This window comes from Salmo trutta, chromosome 26 (genome assembly GCF_901001165.1).
Source record: "Salmo trutta chromosome 26, fSalTru1.1, whole genome shotgun sequence".
Lineage (NCBI taxonomy): Eukaryota > Metazoa > Chordata > Actinopteri > Salmoniformes > Salmonidae > Salmo > Salmo trutta.
The window spans coordinates 24,294,459-24,314,552 of record NC_042982.1 but is presented as its reverse complement, the minus strand read 5'-3'; the positions used below and the strand labels follow the sequence as shown (position 1 = coordinate 24,314,552).

Genomic DNA, 20,094 nt, shown 5'->3' with positions numbered 1-20,094 from the left:
TTTCACTGACTCCAAATAAAACTGATGCTAATAGACTAAAAAATAGTCCCATTGTCACGTCTGCTCCTGCTCCTCCCCTCCGGTGTACAATCACCAGAGTACTAACCACCGGTCCTGGGATTCATCATTACGCACACCTGTGAATCATTATGATTCATACCTGGACTCCATTACCTTCATCATTCCCTCCCCTTTATATGTCACTCTCCCAGGTTCACTCACCAGTTGGTATTGTTCTTGTGTCTCAGCGTATTGCCTTATGTTAGTGTCGTGTTCTTAGTTTTGTTGTTTTAATAAAACGTTTCACCTGCACCTGCTTCCGACTCACCGCCCCATCATTACACCCATGTAGATATTTGGATTAGAAAATAAAACAGAAATGTTGCCAAATACACTTTATTGTTTTTTTATATACAACATACTGTGTGATATATTTAAATTCTGCATACAAACGACAAGTTTTTCAAATAGTATATTAAGTTTGTTTTTGTAGCCTAGTGGCAGCTAAGTCCTAGCAAATACTCTGCTGTATACTTGCTACAGAAGTTCCCAGTCTTCCAGTCACAGACATCTGCCAAATACTGCGCAGGTTACAAAAAGGAGTATAAAATGAGACCTTCTGTATTAAACACTTCATCATCCTACAGATAAGAGAGGTGCAGATCCCTGAAACCCTCTTAAATTCCTGTTTCAACTGTTCCACATAAAACCATAAGTCAAACATTATATACCCTTTAGGGATTCCTGAGGGATTTCCATTCCCACAAAGATATAGTCAATACATCATAGATGCATGCTAATAAATTATATTGATGGTATAACAGCAGTATATGAATAATTCTTTATAAACACACATCCCTGGCAATATTCATAGAATACCCAGTGATACAAATATTCTAAAATGTAATGAATGTTCTTCGTCAGAATTTATATTAGGCAAGAGCTGAAAGTAAAAACATTGTTGGTACAGTTCTTTGATTTCAATCCTGGAGAAGCCTGGGTTAAGATGAAGAGTTGGTTAGTTCACATGCAAATGTGTCTCTCCACTGTCCTGTGACATGTCCTACAGCTCACGTAGCAGCACCAGTGGAACCTGGAGTGGCATTTCTCCACCAGCCACTCTGTGTAAGGACTGTGGTCTCGACCACAGCACATCAGATCACAGCTGTCACTGCCACTCGACGTCTCGTTGCATTGTCTATGGAGAAAAGAAGAAACAAGCAGCTAAAATATTTCCAACTGACACCTGGCTTAATGCATTTGAGTTAAGGTTGTAGACAGCGGTGTACAAATTCCCAAATTTTGTCATGTAACTTATTACACACCAAGTTAATGTTTGGCCCTGAAGGTTACTACTGACTGGACACTAACATGAGTGGAGTACCCAGTGAGCCCATCTTGGCATCCTCTGTGCAGAAGTCGGGGTGAGCTCTGTAGATACACCAGCTCGCTGTCTCTGATTGGCCGAATGCCAATATCTCGAGGCACTAGCTGCGTCCTAACCCCCACGGACCGCGGGATCACCTTAGTGGCAGACAGGTACTTAGTCTTCAGAGCTTTGGCAACCAGCTTCAGGTCCTGCAGACCTCTCCAGCAGGTCCTGACTGAGCAGGAGCCAGACACGTTGTGACACTTACACACCACCTGCAGAGCCTCACTCAAAGCCTGAAACACACACAATCAGTCAAAGGTTATCAATGTCCCTTGTTTCTCAACTGTTCCTTTGAAAAACTTGAACATGTAACTCTTAGGGTGACCATACTGTAGCTGTTGTTCCCTTCCACAAGACACTTGACTTCAATTTCCTTTGTAAATACCAAGTACTAAACCATACTGTAACATTTTGTAAATTGCTAGATGAATAGTACTATAAATCACAACACGAAAATAAATATGCCAGTGTTACCTTTCTGCCCACTTCACTGTTGTGGCAGTGCATTAGTGTGCTGGCCTGGGGTCGTGACCTCTTGGCTTTCATGGGTGTGTCAGGGAACGTTGCTCCCATGTGGAGGCCGTAGTGCAGGTTGTTAGGACAGCCACCCCAGCGGAGGGCAGGTTCAGAGCTACTGCTTGGGTTCACGCCACACGAGCACGAGCGCAGCGCCCCAGTGGAGCAGCTCTGGGATAGGGCATGGGAGAGAGCTGGTGCAGACAGGGCATAGGGAAACCCAGCCTCGCTGGTTCATGAAACATATTTCAGATCAACAGAAGGAGTTTTGTGTGCTCTTAGAGGTACTTCAATGTTTTTAGTGATGTTTCTGTGCCCTAAATACAATAAGAGGGTTATTCTCCAAACTTATCTTACAAAAAAAAAAGAATTTGCTCACATTGTATATAGACTTATTTTTCTACTGTATTATTGACTGTATGTTTGTTTTACTCCATGTGTAACTCTGTGTTATGTGTCGAACTGCTTTGCTTTATCTTGGCCAGGTCGCAGTTGTAAATGAGAACTTGTTCTCAACTTGCCTACCTGGTTAAATAAAGGTGAAATAAAATAAATAAATAAATACAAATAAAATAAAAAAACAGCACTGGTAGGAGTGGCATAGTTCAGTTATGACCAGAATACACAGGGGCCATAAAATAAAAAAAACAGAACGACCCATCCCAAGATATGCAAGTACTAGGTCTCCTGAGATACCAACTTCATCTCACTACCAAGCTGCTAAGGCAATGGAAACTATTTTTATAAGATGATATGCCATCCAACTCCCACACAAAGTGCAAAAGCCATGCATGCAGGCAGGCATGAACATAGAGCTTAAGAATAAATAATCATGGATGAAGGAAAAACAAGAAAAAGCAGTGATAAGTGAAAGAGAGGGAAAAACAATAAACTAAAATGTGGAAGGATGGAAGGATGCTTTAAAGGATTGGAAATGTGGAATTCTACCTCTGCTGAGGTCTGCAGGAAACATTGGCCCTTATGCTACAGAGGAGCAGTTCCAGCGCATGTCACTGAATGTATCCTGGCAGATTCTCTTCACCTGTTGTGCAGTGTTGATGACGGTGGGCATGAGCTCCAGGTGGCTGCGGCACAGCTGCCTCTGAGAGGACACCAGACCTTGTAGCTGCCTGCAACTCTGGCTGGCCCTCATTGAAGGACAACTGGGATAGAGCCCTATGAGGAGGAGAGACACCAGCTCAAGTTTCAAGTTTCTGTAACGATCATCTGAAAGAGGGGACCAAGATGCAGCATGGTGAGTGTTCACATTGAAGATTTAATAATACAAAACACTTGAACATAAGAAACAAACAAACGCCAACAGTTCTGTCAGGTGCAAACCACACAACAGAAACAACTACCCACAAAACCCCAAAGGAAAACAGGCTGCCTAAGTATGGCTCCCAATCAGTGACAACGATGTACAGCTGTCCCTGATTGAGAGCCATACCAGGCCAAAACAAAGAAATACAAAAACATAGAAAAAAGGACATAGAATGCCCACCCAAATCACACCCCGACCAAACCTAAATAGAGACATAAAAAGGCTCTCTCAGGTCAGGGCGTGACAGTTTCAAGTTTTTATTAGTCGTATGTACTGGATACGCATGGTATACATTGTCTAATGAAATGCTTACTTGCAGGTTTCTTCTCGACAATGCAACAACAATAAGAAATAATAAAATATAAGAATACATAAAGTAAATGGCTCAGTAGAATATAATAAACCTTTAGCATAAGTATAATACAGGAAGGCACAATTTATAGTCCAATATTTACACGTGTATTGGGGAAGTGGGGGATATGGGGCAGTGTATAAACTGAGCAGTATAATAAGAGTCTGGTAGCAGCAGTTGTGATGTGTGTGTAGCATGAATGAACAGTATATGTATGTGTGTGTGTGTGTGTGTGTGTGTGTGTGTGTGTGTGTGTGTGTGTGTGTGTGTGTGTGTGTGTGTGTGTGTGTGTGTGTCTGTGTCTGTGTGGGTGTGTGCATGAGTGAGTGCATTTGTGCTAAGGTGCGGAGAATCAGAACAGGTGGTCAGTCCAGTTCAAGTGTTCAGCAGTCTGATGGCTTGTAGATAGAAACTGTCTCTGAGCCTGTTGGTATCAGACCTCATGCTCAGATACCATCTGCCCGACAGTAAGTGAGCACAGGTTGGGGCTGGGGTGGGGGTCCTTGATGATGCTGCATGTCTTCCTCGCATCCCTTTTTGAGTAGATGTCCTGGATGGGTGGGAGAGGACCCAGGGCGTCATGCCAAATACCTTCAGCCACCTTAGGGAGTAGAGACGCTGTTGCGCCCTATTGACAAGAGTGGTGGTTGGTCCACGACAAGTCCTCGGTGATGTGGATCCCTAAACATGTAAAACTCGTGACTCTCTACTGCAGTCTCGTTGATATGGACTCATCGTTGTTGGTTATCAGGCCTACAACCGTGATGTCGTCAGCAAACTTGATGGAGTTGGTGTCGTGCAAAGCCACGTGGCCGTGGGTGAACAGGGCATACAGCAGAGGGCTGAGGACCTGGGGGGCCCATGTGTTAAGAGTCAGTGTGGAGGAGGTGTTGTTGCCAATCCTCACAGCCTGTGGTCTGCCGGTCAGGAAGTCCAGGATCTAGTTTCAGAGGGTGGTGTCCAGACCCAGATAACAGTCAACAGGGGTGTTAAACCTGATTTAAGAGGATCTGTTCTACATTGGCAGGGTTCAGGGTAGTTTAGCCCCTCGCTTCAACTCACATCTGGTATTCTCCTGAACACTTACAGAGACAATTCAGCATTCTATACAACTTTTTCAATGGGATTCTCCAATTAATTAGAAACGTCATTAAATCAAATGCATATGTACATCTGGGATGGGCAACTTTGGTATGGGGGGGACGACAAAATAAATGAATTTATCATGAGCGGCAGCAGTGGCTCGTGTGACTGTGTATCCATATCCATACCCCCCACCTTGAGAGCAAAACATTTTAACTATCCCTCTCGTGACAACGCAGAGAACAATTTAATGTTTTAAAGTTCATTTCCTGCAATTCTGCACATTTTGCGTAGAGAAGATTTAGCAATTTTATAACTAATTTCATGCAATTCTATTTATTTTGCCATGGGGTGGGTGTAACGGCCGTCAAAGGGAGTAGACCAAGGCGCAGCGGGTTGAGTGCTCATTTTTCACTTTTATTGAACACGTAAACAAAACAAAAAACGAACGACAGCTTCACAGTTCCGTCAGGTACAAAAACACTAGACTGAAAACAACCACAAGCTGAAAAACCTCTACTAAATAGGACCTCCAATCAGAGGCAACAAGAAACAGCTGCCTCCAATTGAAGGTCAAACAAAAACCCTAAACATAGAAATAGAAAAACTAGACACGGACATTGAAATATACTAACATAGAACATATACCAAAACCCCCGAAACACATAAAACAAACACCCCCTGCCACGCCCTGACCAAACTACAATAACAAACAACCTCTTTTACTGGTCAGGACGTGACAGTACCCCCCCCCCAAAGGTGCAGACCCCGGATGCACCTCACACAAAAAAATAAACACAAAAAAATAAACCCCAAAACAAAAATAATCCTATACTAAAGGGAGGGAAGGGAGGGTGGCTACCGTCACCGACGGCTCCCGTGCTACACCCCCCCTCCCCAATCCTCCTCCTATGGAGGTGGCTCAGGCTCTGGCCTTAGTCCCCAACCTAACCTGTCCACCCCCGCTGGAGACCTCGGGCTGAAGCGCGACTCTGGGAGCTCCGGACTGGAGGGCGACTCTGGCTGCGCCGGTTCTGGACTGGAGGGCGACTCTGGCTGCGCCGGTTCCGGACTGGAGGGCGACTCTGGCTGCGCCGGTTCCGGACTGGAGGGCGACTCTGGCTGCGCCGGTTCCGGACTGAAGGGCGACTCTGGCTGCGCCGGTTCCGGACTGGAGGGCCATCTCTGCTGGCTCCGGACTGTGGGCCATCTCTAGACAGCGTACTGTCACCGGAAGCTCTGGACGGGGCAGTGTTGCCGGACACTCTGGACGAGGCACTGTTGCCGGACACTCTGGACGGGCACTGTTGCCGGACACTCTGGACGGGGAACTGTTGCTGGACACTCTGGACGGGGAACTGTTGCTGGACACTCTGGACAGGGCACTGTTGCCGGACACTCTGGACGGGGTACTGTTGCCGGACACTCTGGACGGGGCACTGTTGCCGGACACTCTGGACGGGGCACTGTTGCCGGAAGTCCTGGACAGGGAATGCGCACTGGAAGCCTGATGCATGGGGCTGGTACTGGAGGTACCAGACTGGAGACACGCACCCCAAGGCTAGTGCGAGGAGCAGGAGCAGGACGAGCTGGACTGGGCTGACGCACTGGAGGCCTGGTGCTTGGGGCTAGTACTGGAGGTACCAGACTGGAGACACGCACCCCAAGGCTAGTGCGAGGAGCGGGAACAGGGCGTACTGGACTGGGCTGATGCACTGGAGGCCTGGTGCATGGTGCTGGCTTTGGAGGCACCAGACTGGAAACACGCACCTCAGGGCTAGTGCGAGGAGCGGGAGCAGGACGAACTGGACTAGGCTGACGCACTGGAGGTCTGGAGCGCACAGCCTGCACAAGCCTTCCTGGCTGAGTGCTCAATGTACCCTGGCCACGCTGAGGAGCTTCCACCGACCGCACCGGCCTTTGAATGCTTCTTCTCACTACAGTGCGCATTTCCCCATAGCTCGGTGCTTTCTTGACTCGATGCTCCCCATAATAAGCACGAGGAGTTGGTTCAGGTCTATTGCCTGACTCTGCCCAACTCCCCGTGTGCCCCCCCCAAAAAAAATAATTGGGGGCTGCCTCTCAGGCTCCCGTGCTCCCGTAACTGGACTGGGCCGTTCCTTCTGCCAGGTCCATCCTTCAGGCCGGTGCTCCAATCCCCGCTGCTTGGTCATCTTGTGGTGGGTGGTTCTGTAACGGCCGTCGAAGGGAGTAGACCAAGGCGCAGCGGGTTGAGTGCTCATTTTTAACTTTTATTGAACATGTAAACAAAACAAAAAAACAAACGACAGCTTCACAGTTCCGTCAGGTACAAAAACACTAGACTGAAAACAACCACCCACAAACACAAGCTGAAAAACCTCTACTAAATAGGACCTCCAATCAGAGGCAACAAGAAACAGCTGCCTCCAATTGAAGGTCAAACAAAAACCCTAAACATAGAAACACATAAAACAAACACCCCCTGCCACGCCCTGACCAAACTACAATAACAAACAACCTCTTTTACTGGTCAGGACGTGACAGCGGGGAGAAAAATGTGCAGTTTTACAGTTAATTTCCTGCAATTCTACACATTTTGCCATAGGGTGTAGGACGTTTTTAATATGATAACTGATGATCAATGGGCCCCACCACGGTTGGTAATTCGACCATGCTTACAAGTTTAGTTCACTGGCTGCTAGACTAATTTGACCAATCTACAAAAAAATTGCTGACATTGGCTAATTGAGTGACTGCTGATGTACAACCTCATTTCTAAATTGCACCTTGTGTGTTCTATTATTCTAACTCTCAACAGTAAATTGAGACGCCGACTGAGTTCCTATTTTATCTGCATAAAACATATTAAGTACCAGTCAAAAGTTTGGACACACCTACTCATTCAAGGGTTTTTCTTTATTTTTACTATTTTCTACATTGTAGAATAATAGCGAAGACATCAAAACTCTGAAATAACATATGGAATCATGTAGTAAGCAAAAAAAGTCTTAAACAAATCAAAATATATTTTAGATTTGAGATTCTTCAAAGTAGCCACCATTTGCCTTAATGACAGCTTTGCACACTCTTGGCATTATTTTAACCAGCTTCACGAGGAAGTCACCTGGAATGCATTTCAATTAACAGGTGTGCCTTGTTAAAAGTAAAATAGTGGAATTTCTTTCCTTCTTACAGTTTTCCACAATTGTTTCCACACGTTTGCTGAATCTTTGGCCCATTTTCCCAAAACTCTAAACACAAAACCACAAAATGCAAAACTCTACAAATCTCTAGCAAAAGCAAACACTGGAGTCAAAACTGTTCTCTTTCCAAAATGTTTTTTTTTGCATCAAAATGACACACACGCATCATATGAATAGAGCTGTCTACCAACCAACAACACACTGATGTGCTCAACACAAAACACTACTATGAATAGCCCATGAGTAGGTTTATGCCTTTTGCATTTTCAGTGTTACACTGTAGCTGGTTGTAAAATATTGTTACAGTAATGTATACCTACTCAAAAATACATACATAAACACACACAAATGCAATACAGTAACAAAAACATTGTCATTTATTTCCAAAATTAGGTATTTTTGAACACTTGTGTTTTGTATGTAATACTTTCCATACCCAACAGGAGAAAACCAGGAAAAACATTCAGTAAGATAAAGGTTTTTCTGTACAAATATAAAAATGAAAGTGTCTCATTCTTTCAAAACTCTAACCACAAAAAGACAAAAACACATGAAAAATGTAAGAAAAAAGACATGAGGCTGCATCCTGCCTCCTATTTTGGTCTGGCCACAGCACCTCATCTACATCACAAGCCATGTTCTCTCTGGCTAAACAGCGGGGAAAGAATCTTTTAGAGTGACGGATACAGCCGCCGAAAGCCCCCACAATAACTTCACCGCATGCATCCTCCATTGCCTGGAGAAGAGGCATGTGTGCGAGGGGATAGCGGTCATACACCTTCCATCGCCATGCCGAAGAAACTCTTCAATTGGGTTTAGGAATGGGGAATATGGTGGGAGGTAGAGAACAATAAATTGTGGGTGGTCGATGAACCAGCTGCGGACCAGATCAGCCCGGTGGAAACCCACGTTGTCCCAGATGACAACATACCTGGGCTGCTCTGGTCCACCCCTCTGCTCGGCTGGAATGAGGATGCCATGTAATGTGTCCAGGAATGTGATGAGAAGGGCGGTGTTGTAGGGACCAAGGTTGGCATGGTGATGGAGGATGCCTTGAAGGCTAACGGCTGCGCACATGGTGATATTCCCTCCATGCCGTCCAGGGACATTCACAATGGCACGGTGGCCAATAATGTTCCGTCCCCGTATCCTTCTTTTGGCTAGGTTGAAGCCAGCCTCATCAATGTAAATATAAATGTGCTGAATTGCAGCGGCATCCAGCTCCAAGACTCTCTGAAACAGACAACAAGACAACATATGACATAGACCTAGAGCAATCAATACGGTGAGGCACAATACACTGGATTATAGTACTGTAATGTGTCTATACAGTGCTGATATGATAGTAAATTCACAGTATAGTCATTACTTGCACATATTCATAGTGCTGTTCTTTAACCCTCTCTGAGTTTCACTCAAATGGCACCCTGTAAACCTGTTTCATCTGGATTCGGTTGCGCTGTAATACACAGTCCAATGTAGACAAGCCCACCTGGTGAATGTTATTGAATGTTGTGTTGTCTGCAATTATGTGGTTCTGGATTTCTCATTATCTAATGGTTTTGTTTGCCACCACCATGTTCACAATAGCAGTCTCCTGTGTGAACAGCCAGTGTCTTCCACCATGGCCTGGCCAGCTCTCAGTTCTGTAGAAGATCCACAAATATGATATGATTGGTTACAGTAAGCTAAAATAATCTATTTTCTTTCAGTATGAAATTACATTACTGTAACATTGTCCAACAATCACTGAGTAACATAGGCCTACTGATATGTCGGACTGCAGTATACTACAGTATACATACATAAAGAGCATAGTGTATATGGTAGGTAACTTACCGGTTGTCATTTCTGAATGTACGGATGATAGATGCAACCGTGTAGCTGCTCAGGTTGGGCTGAACTCTCTACCCAGCCTCCCTCATACTCAATCCATGGTTGAGCACATGGTCAACCAATGTGGCCCTGATCTCATCTGAGACAACTGTCCTTCCTCATCCTCCTCTTGCTCTTCTGATTCTCACTCCTTCACCTCTAGCTCTTGCATCACCATTGACTTCCATTTTCCTCCAAAACAGGAGAGCTCATCTGTGGCCTTTTATAGTGCTAAAGCTCTGATTTCTAAGTGAACAATTCAGCAACTAGTGTTTACACCTGTGAGGAGTGGGTGTTGCCAATTGGTGTATAGAGCTTGGCAGAGATTTTAATTTTGAATGTTGTGCCTAATATAGAGAACTGTATTCTGTGTTTTGCAAAAAGTGTGATATAGATTTGAAAACTGAGTGTAAAGCAGGAATTGTGCTTGCAATTTTGCAGACTTGGTTTAGGGATTTGGTACATGAGTTTCAGGTTTCGTTGATTGCATTTCAAGTTCCAATTTTAATGTGTAAACAATTGGGAAAAACTGTGTTTGAGCCAATCAGTTGTGTTGAGACAAGGTATACAGAAGATAGACTCAATAGCCTTGGTTTCTCAAATGACTGCCTCGCCTGGTTCACCAACTACTTCTTAGATAGAGTTCAGTTTGTCAAAATGGGGGGCGTGTTGTCTGGACCTCTGGCAGTCTCTATGGGGGTGCCACAGGGTTCAATTCTCAGGCTGACTCTTTTCTCTGTAGATATCAATGATGTCGCTCTTGCTGCTGGGGATTCTCTGATCCATCTCTACGCAGACGACACCATTCTGTATACATCTGGCCCTTCTTTGGACACTATGTTAACAAACCTCCAAATGAGCTTCAATGCCATACAACACTCCTTCCGTGGTCTCCAACTGCTTTTAAATGCATTACTACTAGCATCACTACTCTGGACGGTTCTGACTTAGAATATGTGGACAACTCCAAATACCTAGGTGTCTGGTTAGAGTGTAAACTCTCCTTCCAGACTCACATTAAGCATCTCCAATCAAAAATTAAATCTAGCATCGGCTTCCTATTTTGCAACAAAGCCCCATTCACTCATGCTGCCAAACATACCATCGTAAAACTGACTATCCTACCGATCCTTGACTTCGGTGATGTCATTTACAAAATAACCTCCAACACTCTACTCAGCAAACTGGATGTAGTCGATCACAGTGCCATCCGTTTTGTCACCAAAGCCCCATACACTACCCACCAACGCGACCTGTATGCTCTTGTTGGCTGGCCCTCACTACATATTCGTCGCCAAACCCACTGGCTCCAGGTCATCTATAAGTCTTTGCTAGGTAAAGCCCCGCCTTATCTCAGCTCACTGGTCACCATAGCAACACCCACCCGTAGCACGCGCTCCAGCAGGTATATTTCACTGGTCATCGCCAAAGCTAACACCTGCTTTGGCCGCCTTTCCTTCCAGTTCTCTGCTGCCAATGACTGTAACGAATTGCAAAAATCAATGAAGCTGGAGACTTATATCTCCCTCTCTAACTTTAAGCATCAGCTGTCAGAGCAGCTTACCGATCACTGTACCTGTGCACAGCCAATCTGTAAATAGCACACCCAACTACCTCATCCCCATATTGTTATTTATCTTCTTGCTCTTTTTTGCACCACAGTATCTCTACTTGCACATCATCATCTGCACATCTAATACACCAGTGTTTAATGCTAAATTGTAATTATTTTGCCTCTATGGCCTGTTTATTGCCTTACCTCCCTACTCTTCTACATTTGCACACACTGTACATAGATTTTTCTATTGTGTTATTGACTGTACGTTTGTTTATGTGTAACTCCGTGTTGTTGTTTTTGTCACACTGCTTTGCTTTATCTTGGCTAGGTCGCAGTTATAAATTGATTTGCATTTTTTTTGCATTTTAGTCATTTAGCAGACGCTCTTATCCAGAGCAACTTACAGTAGTGAATGCATACATTTCATACATTTTCCCCCGTGGGAATCAAACCCACAACCCTGGCGTTGCAAACACCATGCTCTACCAACTGAGCCACACGGGACCAGTTGTAAATGAGAACTTGTTCTCAACTGGCCGACCTGGTTAAATAAAGGTGAAATAAAAATAAATAAATAGCCCTATTTGGTAAAAGTATTAAAGTCCATATTATGGCAAGAACAGCTCAAATAAGCCAAGAGAAACGACAGTCCATCATTACTTTAAGACATGAAGGCCAGTCAATGCGGACAATTTCAAGAACTTTTAAAGTTTCTTCAAGTGCAGTCTCAAAAACCTTCAAGCACTATGATGAAACTGGCTCTCATGATGATCGCCATAGGAAAGGAAGACCCAGTTACCTCTGCTGCAGAGGATAAGTTCATTAGAGTTACCAGCCTCAGAAATTGCAGCCCAAATAAATGCTTCACAATGTTCAAGTAACAGACACATCTCAACATCAACTGTTCAGAGGAGACTGCGTGAATCAGGTTTTCATGGTCAAATAGCTACAAAGAAACCACTACTAAAGGACACCAATAAGAAGAGACTTGCTTGGGCCAAGAAACACAAGCAATGGACATTAGACAAGTGGAAATCTGTCCTTTGGTCTGATGAGTCTAAATTTGAGATGTTTGGTTCCAACCGCCGTGTCTTTGTGAGACGCAGAGTAGGTGAACGGATGATCTCCGCATGTGTGGTTCTCACCATGAAGCATGGAGGAGAAGGTGTGATGGTGCATTGCTGGTGACACTGTCTGTGAATTATTTAGAATTCAAGGCACACTTAACCAGCATGGCTACCACAGCATTCTGCAGCAATACACCATCCCATCTGGTTTGCGCTTAGTGGGATTATGATTTGTTTTTCAACAGGACAATGACCCAACACACCTCAAGGCTCTGTAAGGGCTATTTGACCAATAAGGAGAGTGATGGAGTGCTGCATCAGATGACATGGCCTCCACAATCACCTGACCTAAACCCAATTGAGATGGTTTGGGATGAGTTGGACTGTAGAGTGAAAGAAAAGCAGCCAACAAGTGCTCAGCATATGTGGGAACTCCTTCAAGACTGTTGGAAGAGCATTCCAGGTGAAGCTGGTTGAGAGAATGCCAAGAGTGTGCAAAGCTCTCATGAAGGGTGGCTACTTTGAAGAATCTCAAATATAAAATATATTTTGATTTGTTTTACATTTTTTTGGTAACTACATGATTCCATATGTGTTATTTCATAGTTTTGATGTTTTCACTATTGTTCTACAATGTAGAAAATAGTAAAAATAAAGAAAAAGTAGGAGTAGGTGTCCAAACTTTTCACTGGTATTGTATATATTTTATATATATTGGTCCGCGGGCTAACCCCTGATATACATGAACAATAATAAAATATTTTATCTGAAGCTTCCCACCATGTTACAAGTAGTTGCCTATCAGGATGACGATTAGTTAGAAAGTTGCATAGAGCTAGTGAGAATAATTGATTTGCTTACAGCCACTTGATTCCAGTGCATAGTTTGAGGAAGGTGATGTGGAGGAACTGACAGAACAGTGTTGGTAGCTTTTCATTGTTATTCCAGAAGTCAGCGTTGAATCTTTAAAAAAGTGTGGTTAATTTCAATATCATAGAACATGTCTTGTTTGTGCCTGTTTACTTATTTTTTCTGCTCAAATATGGATACAAAAACAAATTCCACAATTAAGTTCATAATTTTGTTCTTATTACCAGAATAAATCCTGGAGTGTACATTTTAGCATCGATAATCATTTGTTATCTGCAATCTTTTTTAATCTACCCAAATAACAATGCTGCTTCCTACCTTACTGTGGATTTCCTCCACCAGGAAAACATTTAGATAGATATCCTCCTAATTTACTTTCCTCTGTAGACAGAAAATAAAACCGGTGGGAAATGAACGGTTCACTGAATCGCTAGAATGAACTGTCTTGCTTGACCTGCTTGCATCCCATTTAAAAAGTGAACGTATTTGGAGCTCACAGTTGTGCCCGCGTAGTTCTTGGCTTCGTGTGATGTCAGACATACCAAACAGAAAAAGCTGTCAACTGGCTCCATATGTATAACTCTCGCCCAATTAAGTGATGACAAACTAAAACACCATATTAAGGTTGTTACCAAGACATATTACAAATTCTTGTTATCAGAATTGTTTCCAACAGGTAATTTTGCCTGCAATAATGTGTATCAATTTACCATCTCGCCAGTTGTAGTCCTAAAAAACGGAAATGAGTTGTCTCTGGTTCATTCAACAACTCCTATGGGGAAAATTAAAGCGAAAAGCAGTGTTTTGGGATAAATGCCAAAGATAAGGTCAGAGTTTAACACAAGGTTTATGAGAGCTTCTGTTCTGTGCGATAATATCAGTCCGTTAACATGACCTTCATGAATTTACCACAGATCTTATTGTCGGTGTTTATATTTTTAAAAAACGCCATTATTTTCCCCATAGGCTTTGTCCAACGAACCATTGCGGAATTAGTGCCTACAAAAAGACGCCATTACTAGGCCTATGGCTCTTTCGAGATGACGAAATGTACTTTGAGACTTTTGAGATTGGACTGCCCTCTTGTGGATTTTCCCAAATAATTTCAAGACAACACTCGGACATCCTAGCAATAACGTAGACTACGGTAAAATTGCAACATTATATCATTACAGTATCTTGGGATCATTTTCCCGCCTCTACGCGAGGTCATGGGCAGGTCACAGTAACTGGTAGACTTGTGCTTGTAGCATAAAGGAGGGAAATGGTATAACCTTTTTTGTAAAGTTGTTATAAAACAGACTTGCAAATAATGATGACAAATACATATTTACCCTCAAGTTATTGTGGTAGCCTATAGTTAATAGGCTGTACGCCTAAAACAACAAATGCATATGATGAATTCCAATAAAATAAAGAGCAGTATCATTCAAGACATGGCATTTAATTAGAAATAAATATACTTTTTTTGAAACATTTTTAATGGCAATATTAATGCTCAAAATGTTCCACAATTATGCCCAAAATAACCCTTGTCTAGAGGTCATATTTTACTCAGACTTTACAGTTACAATTCACATTAACCTATCAAACACTAAAGCTATAATACAACAGGGAGATGTCATTTGAATGTAATTTTAATTTGATTTTGTCCCCTTATACTGAACAAACTTAATATCCTATATCACCACAGTGCTGATCTCAGCCTCAACCCCATGTTCAGGCTCATCCTCAGGGTACAGTCTGCAGTATTTGTCAACCATGACATCCAGGTCATGCTTAACGTGAGAGTTTATGTGGAGCACAGCCAGACTCTTGCACCTGTGTTTGATAGGTGTGTCACTGAGATAAGTCTGCAGGCGTTTCCTGGATGTCTCAGAGCTGTTGCTGTCCTCCAGCATCAGGACAGGCAAGGTGGTCAGGACCTTCAGGAAGCAGTTGACGTTGGGGAAGAACTTGACGTCCGACAGCTGAAGTGTCTCGTGGATGGTGGAGGGCAGGCGGACCTCCTTGCTCCGGTGCTTCCATTTGATCTTCCAGCAATGCAGCTCAGCGGGCAGTGTGTCTGGGTTGGGGAGGTCCTTGCAGTACACATCTGCATGGTTCTCCTCTGAGGTGTTGAACTTCATCTGGCCCATGATGGCAGGGACCAGGGACAGGCACTTGAGGGCTTTGAGGTTGCTCTGGGAGAAGATGTCGTCCACCTCATCGATGACGCCGCGGATCACAGGGACTGTCACGTACTCCTTGAAGTAAGTCTCTGGAGGGATCTCGCCTGCGTCGGCCGAACGGTGCTTCCGGAGGAACAGACGAGGCACCTTCACTGGGATCTCCATGGTACCCGCCAGATTCATAGCCTCCTCAAACCAAAACTCATGGTAGACTTCAATGTTGTCGAAGACTTCATTCAGAGAGTGCAGGACGGCTGTTAGACTGTTGGCAGCAAAAAACACATCAAGGGCTTCCCCTTGCAGGTTTTTGCCAAAGGCTCGTGTGAAAGAAAGAGCGTTTTTCAGGATGACCAAGGTGACAATGAACTCAAAGTCAGCCAGGGTCTCTGCGATCGAGTAGGCGTCCCCAGTTACAGCATCAGGGAACTTGACATTCTCATTGTCCCGAATGCAGTCCATGCACAGCAGGAGGGACTCAAGCAGGTCCACAGTCAGTTCAAACACGTTGTGCTTCTCTGTCCAGTTAGAGCTACAGGCCTCCTTCAGCTCGGCTGCCTTCTCATCATTTTCTTGGTGGTAAACAGAGATGGCCCTCTCCAGCTCAGCCTGCAAAGAGGGAGACTGCTTAAAGAAGACATCAATCTTTCTCAGGGTTGCCATGACAACCTGCACGCTGGGGAAGGGAAGGTTGTTGGCCAGGTGGATATTCAGTGCGCAGGTGGAACAAGGCGTGTGCATTGCCATGGGGTACTTCCCCATCAGTCCGACTGCCACAGCTTTCATCTTAGTGGCGAAGGTGCCGGTGGCTACATGGGCCTGGCCGCGGCAGTCCTCCATTCTCAGCCCCCACCCGTCTGTCACCTGGGTCTCCAGCTTCTCTACCAGTGAGGCCTCGTCCCCCTCGAACGGCAGAAAGTCCAAGAACTCCTCCCTGAGAGCATTGGACTGGTCTACAAACCGCAGGAAGAGAGGCAGGTGTCTCTCCCCAGCGAACTCCACCAGGTCCCCTGTGACCAGTGAGAAGAAACGACTCTCTCTCACCTCCATGAGGACCTCCTCTCTGACAGTGCCCTCGCAGACTTCAAGGAGCTGGCTCTGCTGGGACGCGGAGAGGTACTCCACATTCACTGCTGTGGCCTCAAACCGCCTCCTCAGAGCCTCATCTCCAGCATTAATGCGGTACTCCAGTAAGGCCTGGAAATTACTGGGATCTCTCTCTACTCCTTCTGGGACATTGGTCTCCAATGGGATGTTCTGCTTTCCTAGCATGACAACGATCTCAAACAGAGACCTCAGGTAATCTCGGAAGTCCTTCTCCTCTGCGGACAGCTTGATTTCCTCCTCAGCGGCATCTTGACCCTCGGTTGCCTCAATGTCTTTCTTTGAGTGGAGCTGTTCAATGGAGGATGCCACTGCAAGGAAACAAGAAAATGAAATTTGATATAAGTTCATGTTCAACAGGTGTATGGCTACAACAATACTTTCAAACAAAAACAATGCAACTTACATCTTCTCTCTTTAATTCTCCTTATGTCTTCTTCAGTCTGTTAAAACAATTATTTAAAACATAAGACAATATTTATTATTAGACAATTTACTATTACAATGAAAACAGACCTACAGAAATGAAGCCAGTAGTAGTCCACAAAAATGTTCCTTTTTGAAGCAACACTAGTATATAAAGTTCTTGCAAAAAATAAAAGATATACCAATTCTTTGATCCGCTTGCGATGTCTGCTATGAGGATTTTTGAGGTGGCTTGTTAAATCAAATATGGTTGGAATAGCAGTATCCTTCAGTACTGTTCTGTAAGGGCTCTGAAAAACAATAATGAAGAAAAAACAAGTTATTCAAATACATGAATATCAAAACACTGCTCAAGACCTCTCAAATGTAAGATTATGATAATCTCTACAAAGAGAGATTGTTCAGTGAGGTAGACATGTTTCAAACAAAGATCTTTGTGGTTTGACACACACTTACTGTTTTACAAACCATAGCCGGGTCAAAGTGTTTGGCACACAGTCTGTAGTGTTTATTGAGTTGGTCTGATGTTTTCGCCTCCAGATCGGCCCGGCGACAGTTCTCAACCCAGAGCCTACATCTGAACAAACATATTAGGAGGGGTTAGTTGGCTTTTTGTTGATAGGCCTCGTTACCTGAAAACTATTTGTTTTAAATAATCAAGATCCAGACTGAAGACGACGATTAATTGTGTCTCCCGACCCCTCCTGTCTCCGCCTCCAGTATTTATGCTGTAGTAGTTTATGTGTCGGGGGGCTAGGGTCAGTCTGTTATATCTGGAGTATTTCTCCTGTCTTATCCGGTGTCCTGTGTGAATTTAAGTATGCTCTCTCTAATTCTCTCTCTCGGAGGACCTGAGCCCTAGGACTATGCCTCAGGACTACCTGGCCTGATGACTCCTTGCTGTTCCCAGTCCACCTGGCCGTGCTGCTGCTCCAGTTTCAACTCTTCTGTCTGCAGCTATTGAACCCTGACCTGTTCACCGGATGTGGGACACCTGCTGTTTTCAACTCTCTAGAGACAGCAGGAGCGGTAGAGATACTCTGAACGATCAGCTATGAAAAGCCAAAAGACATTTACTCCTGAGGTGCTGACCTGTTGCACCCTTGACAACCACTGTGATTATTATTATTTGACCCTGCTGGTCATCTATGAACATTTGAACATCTTGGCCACGTTCTATTATAATCTCCACCCGGCACAGCCAAAAGAGGACCGGCCACCCCTCATAGCCTGGTTACTCTTTAGTTTCTTCCTAGATTCTGGCCTTTCTAGGGAGTTTTTCCTAGCCACCATGCTCCTATACCTGCATTGCTTGCTGTTTGGGGTTTTAGGCTGGGTTTCTGTACAGCACTATGTGACATCAGCTGATGTAAGGACTTTATAAATACATTTGATTGATTGATTGATAATTTTTCTGTGTTAGTGCTGGGGTGGAACAAAAACCAGCATGCCCATTCACTCTCCAAGACCAGAGTTTGAGAACCACTAATTAAATGGTACCTGGTGTATATATTTCCCAATCGTTTCACTAGAGGTACGATGGATCAATACCATGAATGAAATGGGGGCTAACTTATCTTTACAGCTACACACACACCACCTAGCTCGCTGCAAGAGTGCAGGCTAACAAGCAGGCTAACAAGCAGACTAGCTAGCCATTTCCCATATACTAAAGTTAGCTATGATGACTAGCGTGCTACTGAACACAACATAGCTATATTTAGCCAGCTATAGTATAATTAATTACTGCCCGAGAAAAGTAGGGGTTCATATTGTGATGATCAAACTTTGTAATACCTTTCTGGATCTCTTGGAAACCTGAAAAATGCCAAATCGGATTGAGTGCTCTTTCTGGTGCAATTTGGAGCCGCGCAAAAATTGGGCATTGTGCATAAACGTGTACTCAATTTCAAATCAATTTAGTATTTATAAATATGTTTTACGTTTAAATAATGTCAATTACACAAGCTAGCTACCTGTTACTTTTAAAATAACCTAAAAAAACGCGCAACAGTGCTAAGCGTGGCCTGGAGGATTCATCAGAGGAGAAAGAGGAAACCGAACTGCTTCCATTCCACAAACAATGTATGCCACGTCACGTGCTCATTGACGTTCTCTCTACGCACAGATCCAAGATCAGTTCTAACTGACAACCATTCTACATTTACAATGTAAGGGTTAAAAGCAAAACTTACCTCGGATCAGCCTAAAACCCGTGAACAGAGGCGTGCAGATGGCCGCTCTGTCTTCAACGTTACACTAAAGATTTGATTACACTCGAATCAGAGGTGCCCCAAATTGCAAAAATATACATGGTTAGTCATGGCAGTTGGAAATAAAATGCGAAGTATAGTACATTTTAAACCGCTACAGTTCAGGCTCATGAAAAAAAGCCAATACAGACGTTCTTCGATAAAAGCGTGAATAAATCATAAACATGTATCATTTATGTTCAATCTGGCTCGTTGGTCTAGGGGTATGATTCTCGCTTAGGGTGCGAGAGGTCCCGGGTTCAAATCCCGGACGAGCCCTCTTTTTATGTCTGAAATTAAATAAGGGTCAACGTTGTGGATGGAATCATGGTGACTTCTCTATACATTTGCACGAGTTAAAACGATGGAAAATTGAACTCGCGGCATGAAAAGGTTATTGTTAAATTGCTGTTATATTCTATGTAATTTCACCAAATGAACTATTTTTACGACGTTGTTGCTATGGTACAACATTCAACTATTTCCATCTACCGTTTGCTCTCCAAATTGAAAAAGTTGGGCTCGTCCGGGATTTGAACCCGGGACCTCTCGCACCCGAAGCGAGAATCATACCCCTAGACCAACGAGCCACGGCATGGAACAAGCTGATCAACATTCTTATCAAGTAAGAAGTTTCAGTTGATTTATCTCGTAGTCATGATTTGGCCAAAATAACGACAAATCACGTTCATAAGGTAATTTAAATCACAATACTCTATAATACTATTCATCTAAAGCTCATCTACACCCATTAAATGTAGCTTGCTTTTGTGTTTTATTCAAGAATCACTCAGGCTTTTTTCCAACACTAGTACTATACCGTCTTGGTTTGTTGTGCTAAACCGAGTGTATCAATGACTTTGAATTATAATAATAGGCTAC

At 43.8% G+C, this 20,094-nt stretch overlaps 1 protein-coding gene, 2 non-coding genes and 1 pseudogene across 3 annotated transcripts; 1 reads left to right on the top strand and 3 right to left on the bottom strand.

Moving 5' to 3' along the window:
• Positions 1-380: 380 nt before the first annotated feature.
• Positions 381-3,101, bottom strand: LOC115162835 (protein Wnt-11-like; annotated as a pseudogene).
• Positions 3,102-14,687: 11,586 nt separating this feature from the next.
• On the bottom strand, positions 14,688-19,089 carry LOC115163480 (52 kDa repressor of the inhibitor of the protein kinase). Its single transcript, XM_029715397.1, has 5 exons — positions 18,758-19,089; positions 17,417-17,537; positions 17,143-17,250; positions 16,941-16,977; positions 14,688-16,845 (listed from the first exon to the last, which is right to left on the bottom strand). The coding sequence occupies exons 1-5, from the start codon at positions 18,844-18,846 to the stop codon at positions 14,942-14,944; spliced, it is 2,259 nt and encodes a 752-aa protein (XP_029571257.1). The 5' UTR covers positions 18,847-19,089; the 3' UTR covers positions 14,688-14,941.
• Positions 19,090-19,419: 330 nt separating this feature from the next.
• Positions 19,420-19,491, top strand: trnap-agg (transfer RNA proline (anticodon AGG)). Its single transcript has one exon. It is a non-coding gene; the product is annotated as a tRNA-Pro (tRNA).
• Positions 19,492-19,730: 239 nt separating this feature from the next.
• Positions 19,731-19,802, bottom strand: trnap-cgg (transfer RNA proline (anticodon CGG)). Its single transcript has one exon. It is a non-coding gene; the product is annotated as a tRNA-Pro (tRNA).
• Positions 19,803-20,094: the final 292 nt, after the last annotated feature.

Coding starts and splice junctions, on each gene's coding strand:
- LOC115163480 (XM_029715397.1), bottom strand. CDS start 18,846: ATGCCCAATTTTTGCGCGGCTCCAAATTGCACCAGAAAGAGCACTCAA. Junction 17,538..18,757: donor TTTCCAAGAGATCCAGAAAG/GTATTACAAAGT, acceptor ATGTTTGTTCAG/ATGTAGGCTCTGGGTTGAGA. Junction 16,846..16,940: donor GAGAATTAAAGAGAGAAGAT/GTAAGTTGCATT, acceptor GTTTCCTTGCAG/TGGCATCCTCCATTGAACAG.